The 20,801-nt window shown below is 42.9% G+C and overlaps 2 protein-coding genes across 9 annotated transcripts in view; one reads left to right on the top strand and one right to left on the bottom strand.

The window, feature by feature from the left end:
* The window catches only part of LOC130601376 (granule associated Rac and RHOG effector protein 1-like), a 71,366-nt gene that overhangs the window by 25,994 nt on the left and 24,571 nt on the right, over positions 1 to 20,801 (top strand). For 6 of the 8 annotated variants that reach the window (XM_057413429.1, XM_057413458.1, XM_057413463.1 and 3 more), the window contains 4 exons: positions 2,356 to 2,521; positions 3,428 to 3,562; positions 14,804 to 14,882; positions 15,412 to 15,998. In XM_057413429.1, the coding sequence (XP_057269412.1) occupies positions 2,356 to 2,521; positions 3,428 to 3,562; positions 14,804 to 14,882; positions 15,412 to 15,729 (698 nt within the window). In that variant the 3' untranslated portion in view covers positions 15,730 to 15,998. Of the gene's footprint in view, positions 1 to 2,355; positions 2,522 to 3,427; positions 3,563 to 14,803; positions 14,883 to 15,411; positions 15,999 to 20,801 lie in introns of those variants that run through there. The other 2 variants (XM_057413467.1, XM_057413476.1) reach the window with 2 other exon arrangements.
* On the bottom strand, positions 18,770 to 20,731 carry LOC130601432 (SS18-like protein 2). Its single transcript, XM_057413516.1, has 3 exons — positions 20,388 to 20,731; positions 20,168 to 20,244; positions 18,770 to 19,348 (listed from the first exon to the last, which is right to left on the bottom strand). The coding sequence occupies exons 1-3, from the start codon at positions 20,454 to 20,456 to the stop codon at positions 19,270 to 19,272; spliced, it is 225 nt and encodes a 74-aa protein (XP_057269499.1). The 5' UTR covers positions 20,457 to 20,731; the 3' UTR covers positions 18,770 to 19,269.

Below are 20,801 nucleotides of genomic sequence, written 5' to 3'. Positions count from 1 at the left end.
CACAACCTTTAAGGGTAAAATTATTTTCACTGAGCGCCAAATACATGTATGTGTAGGGAAAAAAAATACATGTATAGAGAGGACTGGCATTTTTAGCATTTTGAATTTCTGTAGGATTTTCCTTTTGATATTCATAAAACTACTTGTTCCATTGGATATGTATGATGAATACCAAGGACTTTGAAAGTGATAATTTGAAGAGGTGACTTACTCAAGTTGATAAATAGTGCTGTCGATTAAGACATATGTTTCTACAGTACAAGTGATAAGTAGACAGTGTTTTCCACAGGGTTTAAAAAAAACCCAAAACCCTAACTTCCAATCAAGTAGATTCTTCCATTGGAAAGATAACTTTTCATCATGTAACCTGCCAGGTTGAGCTGTGATGTAGGAGTTTTCAATTTAAGCTCTAGTTAGTGTAGCACAGAAAGCTTTAAAACACGAAACACTTGTTCATTTCCAGACTTTCTTGGGACTTTATACATTTGTCATTTGAAATAAATGGCAATACTTTATTGATAAATATTTTAGAGCCTGAAAATGATGTCTCTTTTCAGATGAAAATCTGCTAATTAAGAATTTAAAAAATTGATGGCTTTTCATTTTGAAGGCTTAACTAATGACCAAAAATGTGTTTTGCAGTACTTTTATCATCTGTAAGAACTTGAGGAAGGAATGTTACAGTGAGAACTAGTAGAAGGAATGTTGAATTACTTTCACAGATGTGAAAGAATGAAGGCAAAAACCTCTTATAAAAAGCTGTTTACCTGATATGTTTTTATCAAGGTAAAAATTAACACAAGTTACTATTCTGAATATAAAAGTAATTTAAGACTTAATGCTATCCAGAGGAAAAAAATGTGGACACCATTCAGAATCTGTCTAGAATCTATCCTCAGATCTGAGGATCTGTCTATTTTCCAGTCTCATTTTAAACTGACATAAAGATATTTCTCAAAGAGAACAAGTATTAGTGGGAATATTTTGTTTCCGACAGCTGTCAGATAGCTCTGTCCCTTGCTTACATAATAAAGAATGTATAGAAACAAATTATTTTCTTTATTGTCATTTGAATTTGCAGCCAACAAAACACTGTGGAGCTGTTTTCTGAATGTGCCAAATGAAAATGAGGAAACTTTTCTTCTGAATGCTGAATTGAGTGTAGGGAAGCCATCACATGAAAAACTGGTTTCTGCTTTGAGCTGTGCATGCTTGTTGGATGTTCTTCAGTCTCCACTCTTAATTTAAAACTGAGACCAGCAAGCCAACAGCTCTGTACTTCCTGCTGCAATTACTAGGGTGGTGAGGCACTGGAATGGGTTGCCCAGGGAGGCTGTGAGTGCTCCACCCCTGGTGGTGTTCAAGGCCAGGTTGGACAAAGCCTTGGGTGGCATGGTTTAGTGTGAGGTGTCCTTGCCCATGGCAGGGGGGTTGGAACTAGATGGATGATCTTAATGTCCTTTCCAACCCTAACTATTCTATGATTCTATGCATGTAGTCTAGACATTTTCCATAAATCCAGTCAGATTGCAAAGTTTTCCTTCAGGGGAGGAGAGGGGGGACAGGCAAAATGAAAAAGAAGCTATGGAAACTCAATTACACTGACTCACAGCAGCATTCTTTTTAATACAGGAATTACTGGCTCTGATCAGTTGAGCATTTAAACCAATTTGGGATTATTAAGGCTTTTGCTGTCTGTTCAAGATCATTCTTATCACTTATCAGATGCTTGGGACACATCAAGCCCTTTAAGTATGGAAAGATTTTTAAGAATTGCTGGGTTTGGGTTTTTTTTTCCCTGTATATATCAATCTTACTCTGAAATATTTTTCAGTTCAGGATCAGAATAGTTTTCAAATTGCTGTCTAGTCCTTTTAGGAAGTAAGGCAGTTTCTGGTCTATATGTTCTAATATGTTCAATCCGAGATTCTAATTTCTCAGAGTAAGCAGGATCACAGCATAGCGGGAAATCATGTTGCAGTCTGGAATCAACTACAATAATTAGTATGTTCCTTCTCTCTGAACTTAAATAAATGTACAGGCTTTAATTACATCAGCATCTGCTGATGGGATGTTGGACTTTTCAGTGTATGGACATGATCATAGTGACAAATACTATTTCCCGGATGGAAGGCAAGGGGCAGGTGTACTTCCATGTGAGATTATTCACTATGTATGGATGTGCTCTTCACTGTTTCATAAAGAGTTATCAACAGTTGTATGGCATTTATTATCTGTGAGGGAATTACTTTCTGTTGGTGGGGTATGGTCAAGCCTAAAGGATTAAAAGAGGGAGATAACTGCAGTAGAAATAGCTTAATGTCAGCAACTGACTTTTTGGTTTCTTTTGTTCAGTTGGCTCTGACCCAGAATTTGCCAGCTATGTTGCTGGGGTCAACCAGGCTATGCAACAGAAAAGGCAAGCACAGCATGCCCATCGCCCAAGCAACACACATAACAACTGGCCTTTCCTTGATGATCCTCATAAAACCTGCCCCTTTCCAGAGCATTTCACAGAAGGGTAAGATTTGGAAGACTACACATTTTTATTGTATGTGAGTCTGCTTTACTCACAAACTTGACAGAATGTGGGAATATTGAGTGTTTTTTCCAATTGCTAATGCATCTGTGGAAGCTGTATTTCATTATGTTGAGTGAGAATTCTGAGCCCTTCCTGCTTTGCTGATACTGAGGCACTGACATTTGTTTGATGTCTCCTTTACAATAGAATGTATATTGACTTCAACTTGAACAGAGGAAATAAGGAATTTATAGCACAGATTTATTCAGAATTGGTTTTTTTCCAGCAATTTGAAAACCTTTAAGACCTAGTTTTGATGAAAAGTGTTGCTACTGAAGTTGCAGTACCTGACTGAATTCAGCTTTCCAGATTTTAGCTACTCAGTCTTGCTATACTATAAGGCAGGTACTTTACAACAAGTACATTAGTAATTCTTAATCTCTTCCAAATCATAACTATTTATCACAAAAGAAGTGTTTCAAGATCCTCTGTTCATTTGTCCATGACGTAAAGCTGTGACTCTCAAGCTAGATTAAAATCAGTAGGACCAAGTATGTGTTCCAGCTCAGTTCTGCAATGAAAAAGTCAAGTGCTTAGTGATTCCGAAACCAAACATCACTTGTTTCTCCTTCCTGACCAAGAGAGGCACTTTAAATTTTTATAATTATTTTAGTAAAATATACATAAAGTGACTGTAACAGACAAAGCAGTTGATGCTCTCATTTCTAAGTGATCACTTTTTGTATTACAAATTTAAGTTTACAAATTTTACATTTTACAAAGTATCGAAATGTCTTTGTGCTGTGAGGTATCACCAGTGACTAAGATTCAGCATAACTTCCTAGGGCATACAGTCTAGACCAGGCACTAAAAATATAACAGCAAATACAACTCTTTGTCTTACAGTGATGTGACAAATAGCTGGTCTGGTACTCAAGGAGACTCTGCCAGCTCAAGCGATGAGGCCTCCTCAGCTAATGGAGACAGTTTATTCTCCATGTTCTCAGGACCAGACCTTGTTGCTGCTGTGAAGCAGAGAAGGTAAGCAAAATGCATTGCTCCATAAGAATTCTTTTTTTGATAATTTAATTTCAGTAGCCACACAAAGGGAATCCCTGCTAATTAGATGAAGTTATAAAAATGTCTGTGTGTACTACACTGATGATATGGATCACTGTACAGTGTATCTGACTTTAATGCTCCCAAATTGAATTATATTAGTAGCTGTCTCCTTATACAAGCTAGCACTTGTACAAGTAACCAGTTGTTAGCTGAAATTCAGCATGTTTAGAAAAGATCTGACGCTTTCCCTTTTCCAAGAGAATCTACTTCAGATGGATGCCACTTCTTTCTAAACTACTGAGGTGTTACAGATCATCTTTGAACTGGCTATCTAAACTGAGTACAGTTTATAACAACAAACGCACACACACACCCCAACACAAAACAACCAAAAGCCAAAACAGAGAAAAAAAAACCTTCCAGAATGCACATGTCAAGGACTTCTATTTGATATTAGGTCAGAAATTTAAACCAAAGGTAGAACATTTTTCCTCAGTAAATTCACTGAGCTTCAACAGATGTTTCACTTCCTCAATTGCTTCTGTTGTCTTGTGTCCTGGGTTCAGCAGTAGCAGTCATTTCTCCTTAGTAGCTGGTGCAGTGCTGTGTTTCTGACTTTCAGCGTGGGAACAACGCTGATAACACCAATGTTTTTACTTGTTGCTAAGTAATGTTTATTCTGACCAAGGACTTTCTGAGTCTCATGCTCTGCCAGGGAGGAGGGGAAGCTGGGAGGAAGCAGAGACAGGACACATGACACAAACTAACCAAAGGGGTATTCCATACCACAGCACATCATGCCCACTATATAAACTGGGGGCAGTTACCCAGAAGGGCTTGATCACTGCTCGGGTCGGGCTGGGTATCAGTCGGTGGGTGGTAAGGGGGTGTGTTCTCTTCCCTTATCATTATTGTTATTGGTGGTAGCAGTAGTGGTTATGCATTATACTTAGTTAATGGAATGTACTTATCTCAACCCGTGGGAGTTACATTCTTTTGATTCTCCTCCCCGTCCCTCTGGGAGTGGGGGAAGGAAGGGGGGTTAGTTAGCGAGCAGCTGCATGGTACTGAGTTACCGGCTGGGCTTAAACCAGAACAGTTCTTTGTGGCACCCAACATGGGGAACGAAAGATTGAGATAACGACAGATCTGACCAGTGTGTCTGATTGTATTTGTGATAAGCATTAATTGTTTTGGATTAATAGTCACTCATCACAATGCTGATTTATTGGCTCTCAAAGTTGCTGCTCTTGATCTCAGAGTGTCAGCATGTCATACCTTACTTACAGCCGGTATTTGCTGTTTTAGTGTTTATTGGCTAGGGTGCTTGGGTAAGGTTCTTATTTTGCTGTATTTTATGGTAATGACTTGTAATACAATAGAATCATTGATCATGGAACTGATCTGGCTTGTGTTCCCAGTGTGGTCATCACCTCTATACTTTGGGAGGTATATAATAGAAGTGTTTAGCAATTACATGTCTTTTGTTTCCTCCTCGGGTGGTCAACCTTTGAAAGAGACATTCCCTTACCTTCCCAGCCCCCTCACAAGACTGTTTACAGCAGCATTTGAGAGTTCTGAAGGTTTTGGATGGCCTTTGGGTACCCTTGAGACCTGCCTGCTGATTGTGATGGGGATCAGCATGTTGGCACGTATACAGAGTGTGTTTTACCCACGACCATTTTGTCTGACCTCCAAAGTTAAGCAGGGTCGGGTTTGGGTCCTGTCTAGGGTTGGACAACGATATAGGAGGACCAAGAGATTTTCCCCGAAGCTGGACAGTCATGAGTGCAGGGTGTGTGGGATAGTATGGACAAGTATCCAGGCCAGTGGGCCCCTCCAGTGCTTTGGAACTTCACCACTGAACAAGTGCAAAATCTGGAAAAATTACTAAAACACTCAAATGAGGTGTGTTGTCATTCTGGTTATACCAGAGAGGGACAAATCATGGCAATGTGCTGGGGCTTGGCCTATGCTTACAGAGCCCTGTTCAACAATATCCAGCACTTTCAAAGGGAAAAAATGGTCTCTGGATCTGATGTCATAGGAACAGACAACGCAGGTACTCCAAATACAGCAACTACACCAACCCCAAGTGACAAGTACAGCAGCTACTCAAACTCTGACTACAACACATAATGCAGCTACTCCAACTCCAAGTACAGTAACTACAACAACCCCAGCGACAAGTACAACAGCTGCCCAAGCCCCAACAGCAAAAGACAGCTCAGCTGCTGGTGCTACTCAAACCCCAAGCACAGTGGCTGCACCAACCCCTACAACAGATACTGCAACCACTCCAACCACAGTGATAATCACTTCAGCTAAACCAGAGGACTCGTGCCAGTATTAGTTGCTCCTGTACACAAGGGAAAAAGCAAACATGAGGCACAAAAAGCAACCCGTACAGTGGAGAAACATGAAGAGCCAGTGCACTTACTACACGGGACAGCATCTGAACCACATGAATCTCAACCAGCGGGATTTACGTTATTTCTCCTTCCTAGTAGCTGGTGCAGTGCTGTGTTTTTTTATTTTAGTCTAATAACAATGCTGATAACACACCAATGTTCTTAGTTGTTGCTAAGTAATGTTTACCCCGATGATGGACTCTTCAGTCTCATGCTCTGCCAGCGAGGAGGGGCAGGAGAAGACAGAAGGAAGCAGAAAGGACACGTGACCCAAACTAACCAAAGGGGCGTTCCATACCACAGCACATCATGCTTGGTATATAAACTGGGGGGGATTACCTGGAAGTCCCAGATCACTGCTCGGGTCAGGCTGAGTATCAGTCACTGGGTGGTGAGTAATTGTATTCTCTCCCCTTGTTATTTCCCTTATCCTAGTTACTGGACTGTTCTTAACCTGTGGGATTTACGTTATTTCAATTCTTCTTCCCATCCCTCTGGGAGCACGGGGGGAGGGAGGAAGGGGGGAGCGATCAAGAGGCTGTGTGGTTCTGAGTTACTGGATGAGCTTAAACCACGACAGTTCTTTGTGGCGCCCAGCGTGAGGCACATAGGGTTGAGATAACGGCAGATCTGACCAGAGTGTCAATTTGTATTTGTGTCTAATTGTATTTGTCTAATTGTACAAATTGTGTAAGTGTCTAATTGTATTTGTGATAAGCATGCATTGTTTCAGATTAATAGTCGCTTGTCACAATGTTGATTTATTTGCTCTCAGAGTTGTTGCACTTGGTCTTGGAGTTTCAGCGTGTCATACCTTACTTGCAGCCAGTATTTGCTGTTTTAGCGTTTATCAGCTTTGAGGCCTGGGCTAAGTTTCTTGTTTCGCTGTACTTTACAGTAATGACTTGTGGTACAATAGTCATTGATCATGAAACTGGTCTGGCTTGCACTCTCAGTGTGGCCATCATCTCTATACTATGGGAGGCATGTAATGGGAATTTTTAGGAACTACACATCGTTTTTTTCATCTTTGGGTGGTAAACCTATGAAGGGGCTGTTCCCTCACACCCTCTGCTCCCCCATTAGACAATTTACAGCAGCATTTGAGAATTCTAAAGTTTTTTGATGGCCTTTGGATACCCTTGAAACCAGCCTGCTGCTTTTCCTGGGAATCAGCATATTGCCACAAATACAGCATGTGTTTTACCCACAGTAATCCCACCTTGAGAATGCTTGATTTTGTTTGATCTCGAAAGCTAAGCAGGGTCTGGCTCAGTGATAGGCACTATAGCTAAACAAAAGGACCAATCCATGCCAATATCAGTTGCCCCTATAAGCAAGGGGAAAAGCAAACGAGAGGCACAAAGAGCAACCCGTGCAGTGAAGAAAGATGAAGACCCAAAGCGTGTACTAGAGGGGACAGCATCTGAATGAGAGTTATTGATTTAGGAATCAGAGAAAGAGATAACTTCTCGATCCCATACCTCAACCGAGCTGCGGAATATATGAAAAGTTTTCAGCCATCTTCCGGGTGAGCATATCGTCACCTGGTTGCTCCAATGCTGGGACAATGGATCTGAGAGTCACGAACTAGAAGGTAGGGAAGCCAAGCAGCTGGGATGAGTTGCTAGGGAAGGGGGAATTGACAAAGCAATTGCAAAAGAGAAATGAGCCCTCAGCCTTTGGAGGCGGCTCTTGGCAGCTGTGAAGGAAAGGTATACTAGCAAGGACAATGTTATGTATCACTCAGCCAAGTGGACCACGATAGAGAGGCTTCCAGTACCTGAGGGAATCAGCCATTCTAGAGATCTGTCATAGGCTGGATGCCAGGAATGCACCGATCAATCCAGATGAAGTCGAATGTACGCAACCCATGTGACGGTAACTTACACAGAGTGCACCATCATCATACGCCCACTCATTGGCATCAATGACCTGGCATGACATAGCACCAACAGTGGATGAAGTGACTCATCAACTCCAAGAGTTCAAAGACAATCTCACCCATTCCATCATTTCAGCAGTGGAAAAACTCCTGACCCAGGTGTTCAAACAATTGAGAGACGATCTATCCAGCTCTCCACGTGTACCAACCCACATCTCAGCTATTAACAGAAGGCACCCTACTGCTTGAGAGAGAAGATATAGGAGGTACGCACCATGGGGCACCCTATGGTTTTACCTGTGGGATCACAGAGAAGACGTGAAAAAGTGGGATGGAAAATCTACCTCAGTTCTGGAGCAACGGGTGTGTGAATTGGGTAACAACTGTCAAGGATGATCCTCCCATGAAAGTTGCTGCTCCAGTCTTGGGTGAACAGCTTCCTAGATGGACTGGAAGAGCTGCTTCTACTCAAACACCTGTGATAAGGAATACTAATCCCCTTGTACAAGATATAAGTGGAGAATCTTATGATCACTAGTAGAGGGGCCCTGCCTCCAGCCACATGGAGGAGAGGGACAATCAGGTTTACTGGACAGTGTGTATCAGATGGCCGGGCACATCAGTCCCACAGAACTAATAAGGTGTTAGGACATAGCGGTACACAATGTACCTTGATGCCATCAAGCTATGAAGGGGTGGAGCACATTTCTATTTCTGGAGTGACAGGAGGATCCCAAGAGTTGACTGTACTGGGGGCTGAAATGGGCCTAAATGGGAAGGAATGGCAAAAGCACCCCATTGTGACTGGTCCAGAGACTCCAGTCATCCTTGGCATAGACTACCTCAGGAGAGGGTACTTCAAAGACCCAAAAGGGTACCGATGGGCTTTTGGTGTTGCTTCATTGGAGATGGAGGAAATGAAAAAACTGTCCACCTTGCCTGGTCTCTCAGAGGATCCTTCTGTTCTGGGGTTGCTGAAGGTCGAAGAACGAGTGCCAATCGCGACCACAACAGTGCACCGGCAGCAATATTGCACCAACCGAGACTCCCTGATTCCCATCCATAAGCTGATCTGTAGACTGGAGAGCCAAGGAGTGATCAGCAGGACCTGCTCACCCTTTAATAGGCCCATATGGCCAGTGCGAAAGTCTAACAGACAGCGGAGACTAACAGTAGACTTTCATGGCCTGACTGAAGGCATACCACCCTTGAGTGCTGAGGTACCAGACATGCTAGGACTTCAATATGAACAGGAGGCAAAGGCAGCCAAGTGGTAGGCCACAATTGATATTGCCAATACATTCTTCTCAATTCCTTTGGCAGCAGAGTGCAGGCCATAGTTTGCTTTTATTTGGAGGGGTGTCCAGTACACTTAAGAACCGACTGCCCCAGGGGTGGAAGCACAGCCCTATCATCTGCCATGGAGTGATCCAGACTGCACTGGAACAGGGGCAAGCTCCAGAACACCTGCAGTGTATTGATGACATTATTGTGTGGGGCAATACAGTCGGAGAACTTTTTGAGAAAGGGAGGAAAATAATCAAAATCCCGCTGAAAGCAATAAAAACGGAGTAAGGTCAAGGATCCTGCACAGGAGATTCAGTTTTTGGGAATAAAATGGCAAGATGGACATCGCCAGATGTGATCAACAATATAACGGCAGTGTTTCCACCAAGTAATAAGAAAGAAATACAAGCTTTCTTAGGCGTTGTGGGGTTCTGGGGATTGCACATCCTCAGTTACAGTAAGATTGTAAGCCCTCTCTATCACGTGATTCTGAAAAAGAATGATTTTAAATGGGGCCCTGAAAACCAGCAAGGCTTTGAATAAATTAAAAGAGAGATAGTTCAATGCAGTATCACTCGGGCCAGTCAGGACAGGGCAAGATGTGAACCATGTGCTTTATACTGTAGCTGGGGAGAATGGTCCTACCAGGAGCCTCTGTCAGAGAGCTCCAAGGGAAATTCAAGGTCAAATCCTCACCTTTTGGAGTCGGGGATACAGAGGATCTGAGGCCAGCTATACCCCAAGTGAAAAAGAGATACTGGCAGCCTCTGAAGGGGTTTGAGCTGCTTCAGAAGTGATGATTGGCACTGAAGCACAGCTCCTCTTGGCACCCAGGTTGTCCGTGCTGGGCTGGATGTTCACAGGCAGAGTCTCCTCTACACATCATGCAACCAATGCTACATGGAGTAAGTGGGCTGCACTAATTACACAACAAGCTTGAGTAGGACATTCCAGTCATCAAGGAATTTTTGTAGTCATCATGGACTGCCCAGAGGGCAAAGATTTTGGAATGTCACCAGAGGAGGAGGTGATGCGTGCTGAAGAGGGCCCACCATACAATAAACTGTCAGAAAGAGAAAAGCAATATGCCTTGTTTACTGATGGGTCCTGCTGTATTGTGGAAAAGCATCAGAGATGGGAGGCAGCTGTATGGAGTCCTTGACGACAAGTTGCAGAAACACTGGTGAAGGAGAGGGTGAATCAAGTCAGTTTGCAGAGGTGAAAGCCATCCAGCTGGCCCTGGACATTGCTGAACGAGAAAAGTGGCTAGTACTTTATCTCTATACTGACTCATGGATGGTGGCAAATGCCCTGTGAGGGTGATTGCAGCAGTGGAAGCAGAGCAACTGGAAAGGCAGAGGGAAACCCATGTGGGCTGCTGCCCTGGGGCAAGATATCACTGCCTGGGTGCAGAACCTGGTGGTGAAGGTACGCCACTTGGATGGTTGTGTACCAAGGAGTTGGGCCTCTGCGGGACACTAGAACAACCAACAGGTAGATAAAGCTGCTAATATTGAAGTGCCTCAGATGGATTTTTATGGCAACAGAAGGGTGTATTATTTTTAGCCCATTACACCTGATGCCATCAGGGCAGAGATGCAACATATAAATGGGCTCGAGATCGAGGGGTGGACTTAACAATGGACACTATTGCCCAGGTTATGCACGAATGTGAAACATGTGCTGCAGTTAAGAAAGCCAAGCAGTTAGTCTCTCTGGTATGGAGGACAATGGCTGAAGTACAAATACAGGGAAGCCTGGCAGGCTGACTACATCACAGTCCCACCAACCTTCCAAGGCAAGTGCCATGTGCTTACCATGGTGGAAGCAACCCCCTGGTGGCTGGAAACATACACTGTGCCTCGCTGCTGCCCAGAACACTATCCTCGGCCTTGAGAAACAAGTCTTGTGGCCACACGGCACCCCAGAAATAACTGAGTCAGACAATGGGACTCATTTCTGTAACAACCTTATAGACACTTGTGCCAAAGAGCATGGCACTGAGTGGGTATATCACATCCCCTACCATTCACCAGCCTCTGGGAAAATCAAGTGGTACACTGGGCTGTAAAAAGCTACACTGAGAGCAATGGGTGGTGAAACTTTCAAACACTGGGATACACGTTTCCCAAAAGCCACCTGATTAGTCAGTTGTCGTGGTTTAAACCCAGTCAGGTAACTTGTTCACTCACTCCCAGTGAGTGGTGCCGAGCTGACAACAATCGAGGTCCGTCCCACCCCCCCCCCCACCGGGGCTCTCCCCTTCCCCGCTCCCGGAGGAACGGGGAGGAGGATCGAAAGAGTGCAACTCCTACAGGTTGAGACAAGAACAGTCCAGCAACCAATGTACAACACAAATCACCACCGCTACTATCAACTACAACAATGATAAGGGAAAATAACAAGGGAATACGATACCACCGGCCAAGAAAACGAGTCCCCACCCGGAAGCCCGTGTCCTTCCAGGTAACTCCCAGTTACCTCCTGGGCATGACATGCTGTGGTATGGAATACCTCTTTGGTCAGTTTGGGTCAGGTGTCCTGTCTCTGCTTCCTCCTGGCTTCCCCTCCTCCCTGTCAGAGCATGAGGCTCACGAAGTCCTTGGCCAAACCAAAACATCGCTATCAGCTCTGTTCACAGGCCGAAAGTCAAAACACAGCACTGCACCAGCTACCAAGAAGGAGAAAAATGACTGCTACTGCTGAACCCAGGACATCAGTACTGGGGGTCTGCCAACAGGGCTGGCCCCATCTATTCATAACTTTTATGTACTGTAGAGGCAGATAAATTTCCTGTGGTGCACATAAAAAAATTTGCTGGGAAGACAGTCTGGGTTATTCCTTCTTCAGGTAAAGGCAAACCCATTTGTGGGATTGCTTTCACTCACAGACCTGGATTTGCTTTGTGGGTAATGTGGGAAGATAGTTAGGTCAGGTGTGTATCTCAAGGGGATTTAATTTTGGGGGAAACAGCCAATGAACTCAATTGTATGCTATTGCCTGCTATATAACGCTTCAAAACCCATCAGCTAGATGGCCATCTCCACCTCTCCTGGTTTTGAAAAGAATATATATGCTGTCATGATAATCAGCAGAGAAGCATAGAATTTTAGATCATTTAGGGTTGGAAAGGACCTTAAGATCATCTAGTTCCAACCCCTCTGCAAGTCACAGGAACAGCCAGCAGCAGAACTGTCTTGAGGTCACTGTCGACTGACCTGGACTTCCCTCCGGTCATCAACTCAAGAAAGAATTAACTTTTTTGAAGCCAGATGAGCTCAGCAGTTACTAGACGTGTTTGGCGGTGTCGTCAGCAGGCAACAATGCAGCACTACACACTGTCTCTCCTGCCCTGAAAGACTGTTACAAGAGATGGAGCATGACTTAATGGACTGATGGGTCCTGCTGTATTGTGGAAAAGCATCAGAGATGGAAGGCAGCTGTATGGAGTCCTTGACGACAAGTTGCAGAAACACTGGTGAAGGAGAGGGTGAATCAAGTCAGTTTGCAGAGGTGAAAGCCATCCAGCTGGCCCTGGACATTGCTGAACGAGAAAAGTGGCTAGTACTTTATCTCTATACTGACTCATGGATGGTGGCAAATGCCCTGTGAGGGTGATTGCAGCAATAGAAGCAGAGCAACTGGAAAGGCAGAGGGAAACCCATGTGGGCTGCTGCCCTGGAGCAAGATATCACTGCCTGGGTGCAGAACCTGGTGGTGAAGGTATTCCATGTAGATGCTCATGTACGCAAGAGTGGGGTCACCTAAGAACACTAGAACAACCAACAGTTGGATAAAGCTGCTAAGACTGAAGTCGCTCAGATGGACTTAGATTAGCAACATAAGAGTGCATGGCATTGAGTGAATATATCACATTGTACCAGCCTCTGGTACAGTGGGCTGTTCAAAACTACACTGAGAGCAATGGGTGTTGGGACTTTCAAACATTGGGATACACATTTACCAAAAGACTCCTGATTGGTCAATGCCAGAGAATGTGCCAACAGGGCTGACCCAGCCCAGTCAGAACTTCTACATACTGTAGAAGGAGATAAATTTCCTGTGGTGCACATAAAGAATTTGCTGGGAAGACAGTCTGGGTTATTCCTGCTTCAGGTAAAGGCAAACCTGCTTGTGGGATTGCTTTTGCTCAGTGACCTAGATATACTTAGTGGGTAATGCGGGAAGATGGAGAAGTCCGGTTTGTACCTCAAGGGGGTTCGATTTTAAGGGAAAACAGCCAATGAACTCAGTTGTATACTGTTGCCTGCTATGTAGTCCTTTTATAGCCCACCAACTAGATGTCTTCAGGTCACCAGCAACTGGCCCTGACTTCCCTCTGACCATCATCCCAACAAAAAAAATGCACTTTGACGAAAGCAGACAAGCTCAGCAGTGACCAGATGAGTTCCACAGAGTCATCAGCAGGCAACAATCCAACACTGCACACCACCTCTCCTGCTCTGAAAGACTGTTACAAGAGGTGGAGCCTGACATCATGGACTGGATGAACTCAGCAGCTTTATAGGGATTGGGACATGCACTAAGGAATGATCTCTCTCTTTGTGTCTGTGTGTATGTGTATGTATATGTGTATATATATATATATATATATAAAAGGTTCAGCAGTAGCAATCATTTTTCTCCTTCTTAGTAGCTGGTGCAGTGCTGTGATTTTGACTTTCAGCATGGGAACAATGCTGATAACACCAATGTTTTTACTTGTTGCTAGGTAATGTTTACTCTTACCAAGGACTTTCTGAGTCTCATGCTCTGCCAGGGAGAAGGGGAAGCCAGAAGGAAGCAGAGACAGGACACCTGACCCAAACTAACCAAAGGGGTATTCCATACCACATCATGTCATGCCCACTATATAAACTGGGGGCAGTTACCTGGAAGGGCTAGATTGCTGCTTGGGTTGGGCTGGGTGTCGGTCGGTGAGTGGTGAGCAGTTGTATTCTCTTCCCTTGTTATTTCCCTTATCCTTATTATTGGTGGTAGCAGTAGTGGTTACGTGTTATACCTTAGTTATTGGACTGTTCTTATCTCAGCCTGTGGGAGTTACATTTTTTTGATTCTCCTCCCCATCCCTCCCGGACCAGGGGGAAGAAGGTGGGGGGGGAGTGAGTGATCAGCTGCCTGGTTCTGAGTTACCAGCTGGGCTTAAATCAGGACGTTTTGTCTGTAAAGTTATTTCAGAAAAGATACTTAAAAATCCCAAAACAAAACAAAAAAAAACCACAAAACATCCAACAAGACAAATAACCCAAACACACAAGAAATGAGAGTACATAGAAAAAAGGCAATTTATTTCTTTCTGTTAAATTTCTTCAAAGTGGGCAAAAGCCTAGCCCATCTTCCTTTCACCTCTTTAAATGTGTGTGTGTTGCTGAAGCTGTAGCTTGAAGTACTGCATCTGTCCAGCCTCTGACAGTATTCAGTAATGAATTTCTTTCTGCTTTGCTTTGCCTACCTGTACTGAGCAGATATGAAACAAGACTAAATATCATTACACATACTAGGCTGTGAAGTATGACAGAATGAAGCTGCAGAATGGTATGTGCCAGTGGCAGATTAATGGGTTTACTCATTTAAAAAAATAAATAATATAATTAATGTTACTGTCTTTCTGGGCAGAAAACACAGTAGTGGCGAGCAGGTACCTAGTGCACTACCATCACCAACTCTTCTTTCTGCAGCAGATGACCGTAATGAGGTAAGCTAAGAATGGGTTTGCTTAGTCATTTTTCCTATTTGCATTTTGGGGTGGTTTACACTAGCAGGACAACTAGAGTAGCACCTGTATCTCCAGATAGCTTAGCTAAAACCTAAACCACCAGCAGACAAGTAGTACTAGATGCTTTTATCAAAGTTAACAGGTTTAAATATTAAAATTCAAGTTAAGCTAAGAGGCAACAGTCAATTTTAATTGTTTGTGCAGAGAAAACTGAAATACCAGTAGATTTATTACATGTCTTGTTAGAAATCTTGACTTTGAACAGGGCTACTATGTGTCAAATAAGTAAAAAGTTTTTTCATTAGGCAGGTATTTTAAGAATTTGTAGTGCTATATCTATGTATCAATTCTGCTTTCAAACATAAATTTATCTTCTAAAAATGTCTTAAGGAGGGAATAGGGTGATGTGTTAAGTATTGTCACAAAGAAGAAGTGTTTTATTATTGGAACAAACAAACAAACCCCAAACCAAAACCCCACGAATCTCAAGCATAACATGTTTTCTCAGGATAAGAAGACCAAGACCTGGCCTCCCAAGGCACCCTGGCAACATCCATCCTCTGTCATGAGCACCCTACCCAGTCAGAATACACCTTTGTATCCCATGAGCAGCCCTATCAGCCAGTGGAGCGATACCATGCAGATCCTGCAGTCACCCATGTGGGCAGCAGCCAATGACTGTGCTCCAGCAGCAGGGCTTTCCTCTAACTTTGCTTATGTGCCGAAGCAATCACAGCAGGCTTCCCAGCAAAAACAGATGAATAAGGACTTTAAAACTTTCCCAGGGAAGCATGAATGCAGACCATCTTACCTGCATCAGTACTGACTACTTCTCATGTTGGGAAATGCAGTACAGGGCCAAAAACATAAATTACCTGTACTTTGTTTCACAATTGTGTATTGGTTATATCCTGTTTATCTCATTAAATATGGAACTGAGGGGGTTTGGGTGAGATATGCAAAGTCTTGAATTCTGATTTACAGTGCTGAGCAAATATGACCAATATGTTTGTTTGGTATACAGGAAGCAGCCCAAAACTGTAATGTAGAAATGCTTTTAAAAACATGTATATTGCCTTTACTTTCAAAAGTTGGTGGTTTTTTTGTTTTTTTGTTTGGTTGGTTGGTTTTGTTTGTTTGGTTTTTTTGTTTGTTTGGGGTTTTTTGTTTGTTTTGTTTTTTTAAGAAGTGCTGAAGGACTACCGTACAGGAAAGACTATATTTTATAACTATTTTTCATATAGATTTATAATTAAACATCTTACTGAAACACATTGAATATGTTGAAGCAAATATATAATGGTATCTTTGCTCAACACTGTTTAAATTTATAATGGCCAAGCTGTAAAGCCTTTGTATTCTCCATAAATGGTTGTGGGCAGCTCTTTTTAAATGAAGTGCAGCAGCAGCTTTCTGTGTGCCACACAAGCGTGTCCATGGTAAGCCTGCTGCAGAAAGAGTTGCAAAATTGAGTTTTGTGGTAGTTTCCTTACTCTAAGTAAAGATCAGCAACAGAACCACTCAGCTTGTGTCACAAATGTTACCTGAGCTTAAAGCAGATAGCATCTGTGTGGATAATAAGACACTGGTTTTCGAACAAATACAGTTTCTTACTGCTTTGTTTGGCCAAAGGCATATCCACACAGTGCTTGTTAAGTGTGTGAAAGTATAGCCAAAAAGACTACCTGCATATGTTTAAAGTCTTATTTCAGGTGCTATAGTCGATTAAAAATTGTGAGCTGGCTCAGATTAAGTACTGAAATGTGGGGTAGCAGTTAGTTAAAAGAAATTTTTTTTTTTAATTTTTTTTAATTTTTTTTTAAGAATAAAGCAATTATTTGCAGTCAGTGTGTGCCATTAAGTGAATCTGTGGAATTAGGAATAATCTTCCAACCAAAATGGATCTGGAAGAGTGGTACTTAAAAATTGAAGGACAATGGTAAATGTATGTATAGCTATCCCACTGTATATTAATTGAGATTACAGAAGACTTTATATAGTTAGATCTTATTTAAATTTTCAAATTTCATTTTTGAAAGAGTCTAAAACCCACACTATTTTCTGGTATAAGAGTTTTGACAGTATTAATCTTATTTTTGTATTTTTCTGAAGTCATATTCTAATATGTTAACTACCAGTACAATAGGTTATTAGTTCTAACAACATAATTTTTCAACGAACATAAAGAACATTTGTTGGTTTTGGTTTTACAAACTAAGTACATCTATATCTAAAGATACCAAAAATCTAAATACATTTTATATATATATATATATATATATATATATGTGTAAAAAGCGTACACAACACTAAGGCTAGTAAACAAACGTGGGTATTTAAAACCCATCCATCTTTTTTGTTTGTTTGGTGACGGGCTGTATTTGCAGGCCCAGATTGTTACCTTTTGTGCTGTTTGAGGATGCCAATGTTGCCTGTATTTATACTGTCACCATGTTTTCTGAAACTTCATACTTACTATGTTTAAAAAGATTCATTTGCTGTACATAGACTTTTTACTGCAATGTGCTTGCACAATCAGTGTGGCTTCTGTCTGTAAATTGTTTATGGTCTGTACTACTATGATTTTGAAAACCCTGCTGAAAATGTTAGTGGTTATTTAACTTGATGAATGGTTTTGAGTTTCCTAAACTTTGTCATTTACAGCTAATATTAAAGCCTAAATTTGGTTGTACTTACTGGTTATTCATACTAAGATCAAAATGGAAATTAATAAAAACACTTAATTTTGAACTTTTCTAACAAGTGCCAAAATTATTGCTATATTTTTTGCAGTTTGTTCATAATGACAAATGCTGGCAAATTTCCAGACCTACAGAAGCAAATTGTGAAAAAAGAGCAAGTCTGCCTGCAGTTTGACCACGTTGGTTCTACTCTGTCCTTTGCTTCCATCATTCTGAACACTGGTAATTTTAAGAATTGTTGCACTTGGCAAATTATTTTTGCCATTAAACTTCATTTACACTGCCAAGTGCAAGGGTTTGGTGCTCAGTTAACTTACCCTTATTGCAGTACTTCTTGTGAATAGCTAATGCTTCTGAACTAAGACTGTGCATTTTGTATTTTAAGGCTTCTGTAAAAGCAAACTATTTGCTTTAATAAAGATATACATTTAATAGATCATACTGTTTAAAATATGCACCTTGCTGAAAATGAACCTTAAAGTATAACTTTGGTTTGTAAACACAGATCTTATTTCATTAACATGGGATTATTTAACAGTTTGAAAATTGTCAACTGCGTACTTACTGACTCATTGTATAAAGCTGAACTTTATGCACTGTACAATTTAAAGCATCTTTAAGGCTACTTTTCCAAGTAGAATGCACTGAAGAACATGATACAGAAAATACCTTAGCAGCGTCTCTGAACATGCAGTGCTGATGAACATTAGCATACCAACTTGAATTTTTTAGGAATCAATGTAAATAACTGATGGTAGTGAGCAAATTGTAAACTTCCCCCAACTCCTAATAAGGCTATATCAATCATGCCACTGAAATACAGTATCTGAGGTGTGTAGGCTGTGCTCTTTCTGGGTCAGAGTACCCAAGTGTACAGCAGACTGTAATTGCTGACAAACACCCAGGAAGTGTATGAGTCTACTGCAAGAGTTTACTTGTTTACAGAGTCTGCAGTACAGAGCATTTCAAGCAAAAAGGAAAAGTCGTGACACAAGTAGGGCAAACACACAGCCTTCTCTCACTGGAATAAAAGCTCCGTTTCTCCTTTGTGCCTGATTGCCACATTATGCAGCAGTCTCACCCTTCCTAGAGACGTTAACATTTCTGCTTCACAAAAACACTGAGTTGCTCCTTTTTTAATGTGTTACATGAATCCAGAATATATTATAATTTACAAAGAACATCTTTAATTTATTAAGTTCCTATGATACAAGGTACAAAACAGTCTTCTGCTTCCATCTATGGCAACAATTGACTGACTTTGTTGTGTTGGAGGTAAAAGTTACCCAGCTAAATGCTTCCCTACTATTGTACAGTCTTAGTCATGAAAGTCTGCTTCATGAGACTGCACAGGGCCTCCAAACGCACCTTTGGTAGCACTGTCCTGACCACCAGGCTATGTTCAGAATTACACTACATGGGAGTTTTTCGGGGGGGGGGGAAGGGGGACTATGATAATGATCACCCTTAAGTTCTGCTTACAGCAAGAGGAAAGAAGCTAGCCTAATATTACATGAAAAGTTACATTCACATTTTCAACATAAACGCATAGATGACTTTTTACCTGTCTGTCAAAACCACACCTCAGCTCACAAAGCAAGACTCTAAGTAGTTCTAGAGATGGTTAAAGCATTGCTGCTCGTGTCCAGGTATGTGCAGTCAGTCTATGGTCTTCTGATGGGTGGTGCTGCATCAGCAATTGTAGCTAAGTAAATGAGGTTTCTGTGCAGGATATGCTGGTACCTATGAGAGGAAGAAACAGAGTACATGGGAAATGAAATAATGTATTCTTTTCTAGCAAACTAGTCACTTTTGTAACCTGATCAATAGTTGCTGTTAGGGAAAAAAATAGCAAACTATGAAAATAACAATAATAAATCAGAGCAAATGCCTCTCTATCCAGTTCTTGTTCTAGAGCACAGAATGCTGCACTGAACTGCACTCTGTAACCAGGTATGTGCTACAAACCGACTGACAGCAAACACATTAAGCTCTTTCTCTGGTCAGTACGAAAAAGATGCAGAGCTTCAGGGAGCAGCCCAGAGGTAGGAGATAACACAGCTCCACTGCTGGGCTGGCCTAAGGGTGCAGCCAGCACGAACGCAGGCTCGGGGGCTGCTGCCAAACTGCCTGTCGTGCAGGTCCCCTGCAAGTTCAGCAAGAGCCGAGCTGCTGCAGAGACACAAGTTGACACTCGCTCTCTGCAAATACCACCGTTTTACACACACACCGGGGGCAGGGAGAAGCTTGACCAACAGCATTGGTTTTCATGCTAACACAGAACAAAAACCTTAGCAGAAAGGCGCGGGCATCAGATTCAGTCTATGCAGTGGTATTTTCGCTTTACAGATTCGTGAAAGTAATTTTTGGGAAGCCTTTTAAGCAGCGCAACCGCACTTTCTTTTTAACGTAGGAAAGCTCTAGAGAGCAGGAACCGCGTTTCACTCTCATCAAGAATGTGGGGCTCAGGAAGCTCTCGGGGCTCGGGCTGGCCCGAAGGAGGCAGGAGGCCGGGGGCGGGGGGATCAGCGCCTGCTCGGCGCCCGCGGGGTCTCGACCCACTGCACGCATTCGGTGGCCCGGCCCTTGCTCTGGTACTCCACGATGCACCGGATCAGCTGGTCGTTCTCCTCCAGCAGCTAGGGCACAGAAATGCGCTGTCACCGCCCGCCGCGACCAGCTATCGCTCCACAGCCAGGGCCAGCTCTACCTCAGACAAACTGGGAGGGGCCGTGCCGCCACCAGTGCCACTACTGCCGCGGCCCCTACGGCCAGCGCTCACCCACTGCAACGTCTGCTGGTTCACCTCCACCTTCCCGCGCAGACGCTCCGGCACGAACGCCACCGACATGTCTCTGCCGCCACCGCCCCGCGCAAGGGCTGACGGGAACCGACGACCCGGTCCCAGGCTGGGAACCACCCCGAGCCGGGGCTTCAGCGAACTCTTTATTCGGGTTTTACATAAAATAAAAACAAAAGAACAAAAGAAAGATGGCCTCAGTGCAGCGGCGCAGGGCAGCTGCAGGCAATCCCGCCGGAAGGGCTAGATTCTCCTCCCCCCCTCCCAGGGCCGAGCGCCTGTATTTACAACACATGGTGTTTAAATAAGTCCGGGCCATGTCTTACAGCATACAATTATTGCTGCACTGGCTCTGCCGTCCAGCACCCCCCACGGCTGTTCCCATTCATGATCTGT

This window comes from Pezoporus wallicus, unplaced genomic scaffold (assembly GCF_028554395.1).
Source record: "Pezoporus wallicus isolate ANWC-B61680 ecotype Strahan unplaced genomic scaffold, APGP_CSIRO_Pwel_v1 contig_741, whole genome shotgun sequence".
In the NCBI taxonomy this organism is placed as follows: Eukaryota; Metazoa; Chordata; class Aves; order Psittaciformes; family Psittacidae; genus Pezoporus; species Pezoporus wallicus.
This window is presented reverse-complemented; position numbering and strand designations above follow the sequence as displayed.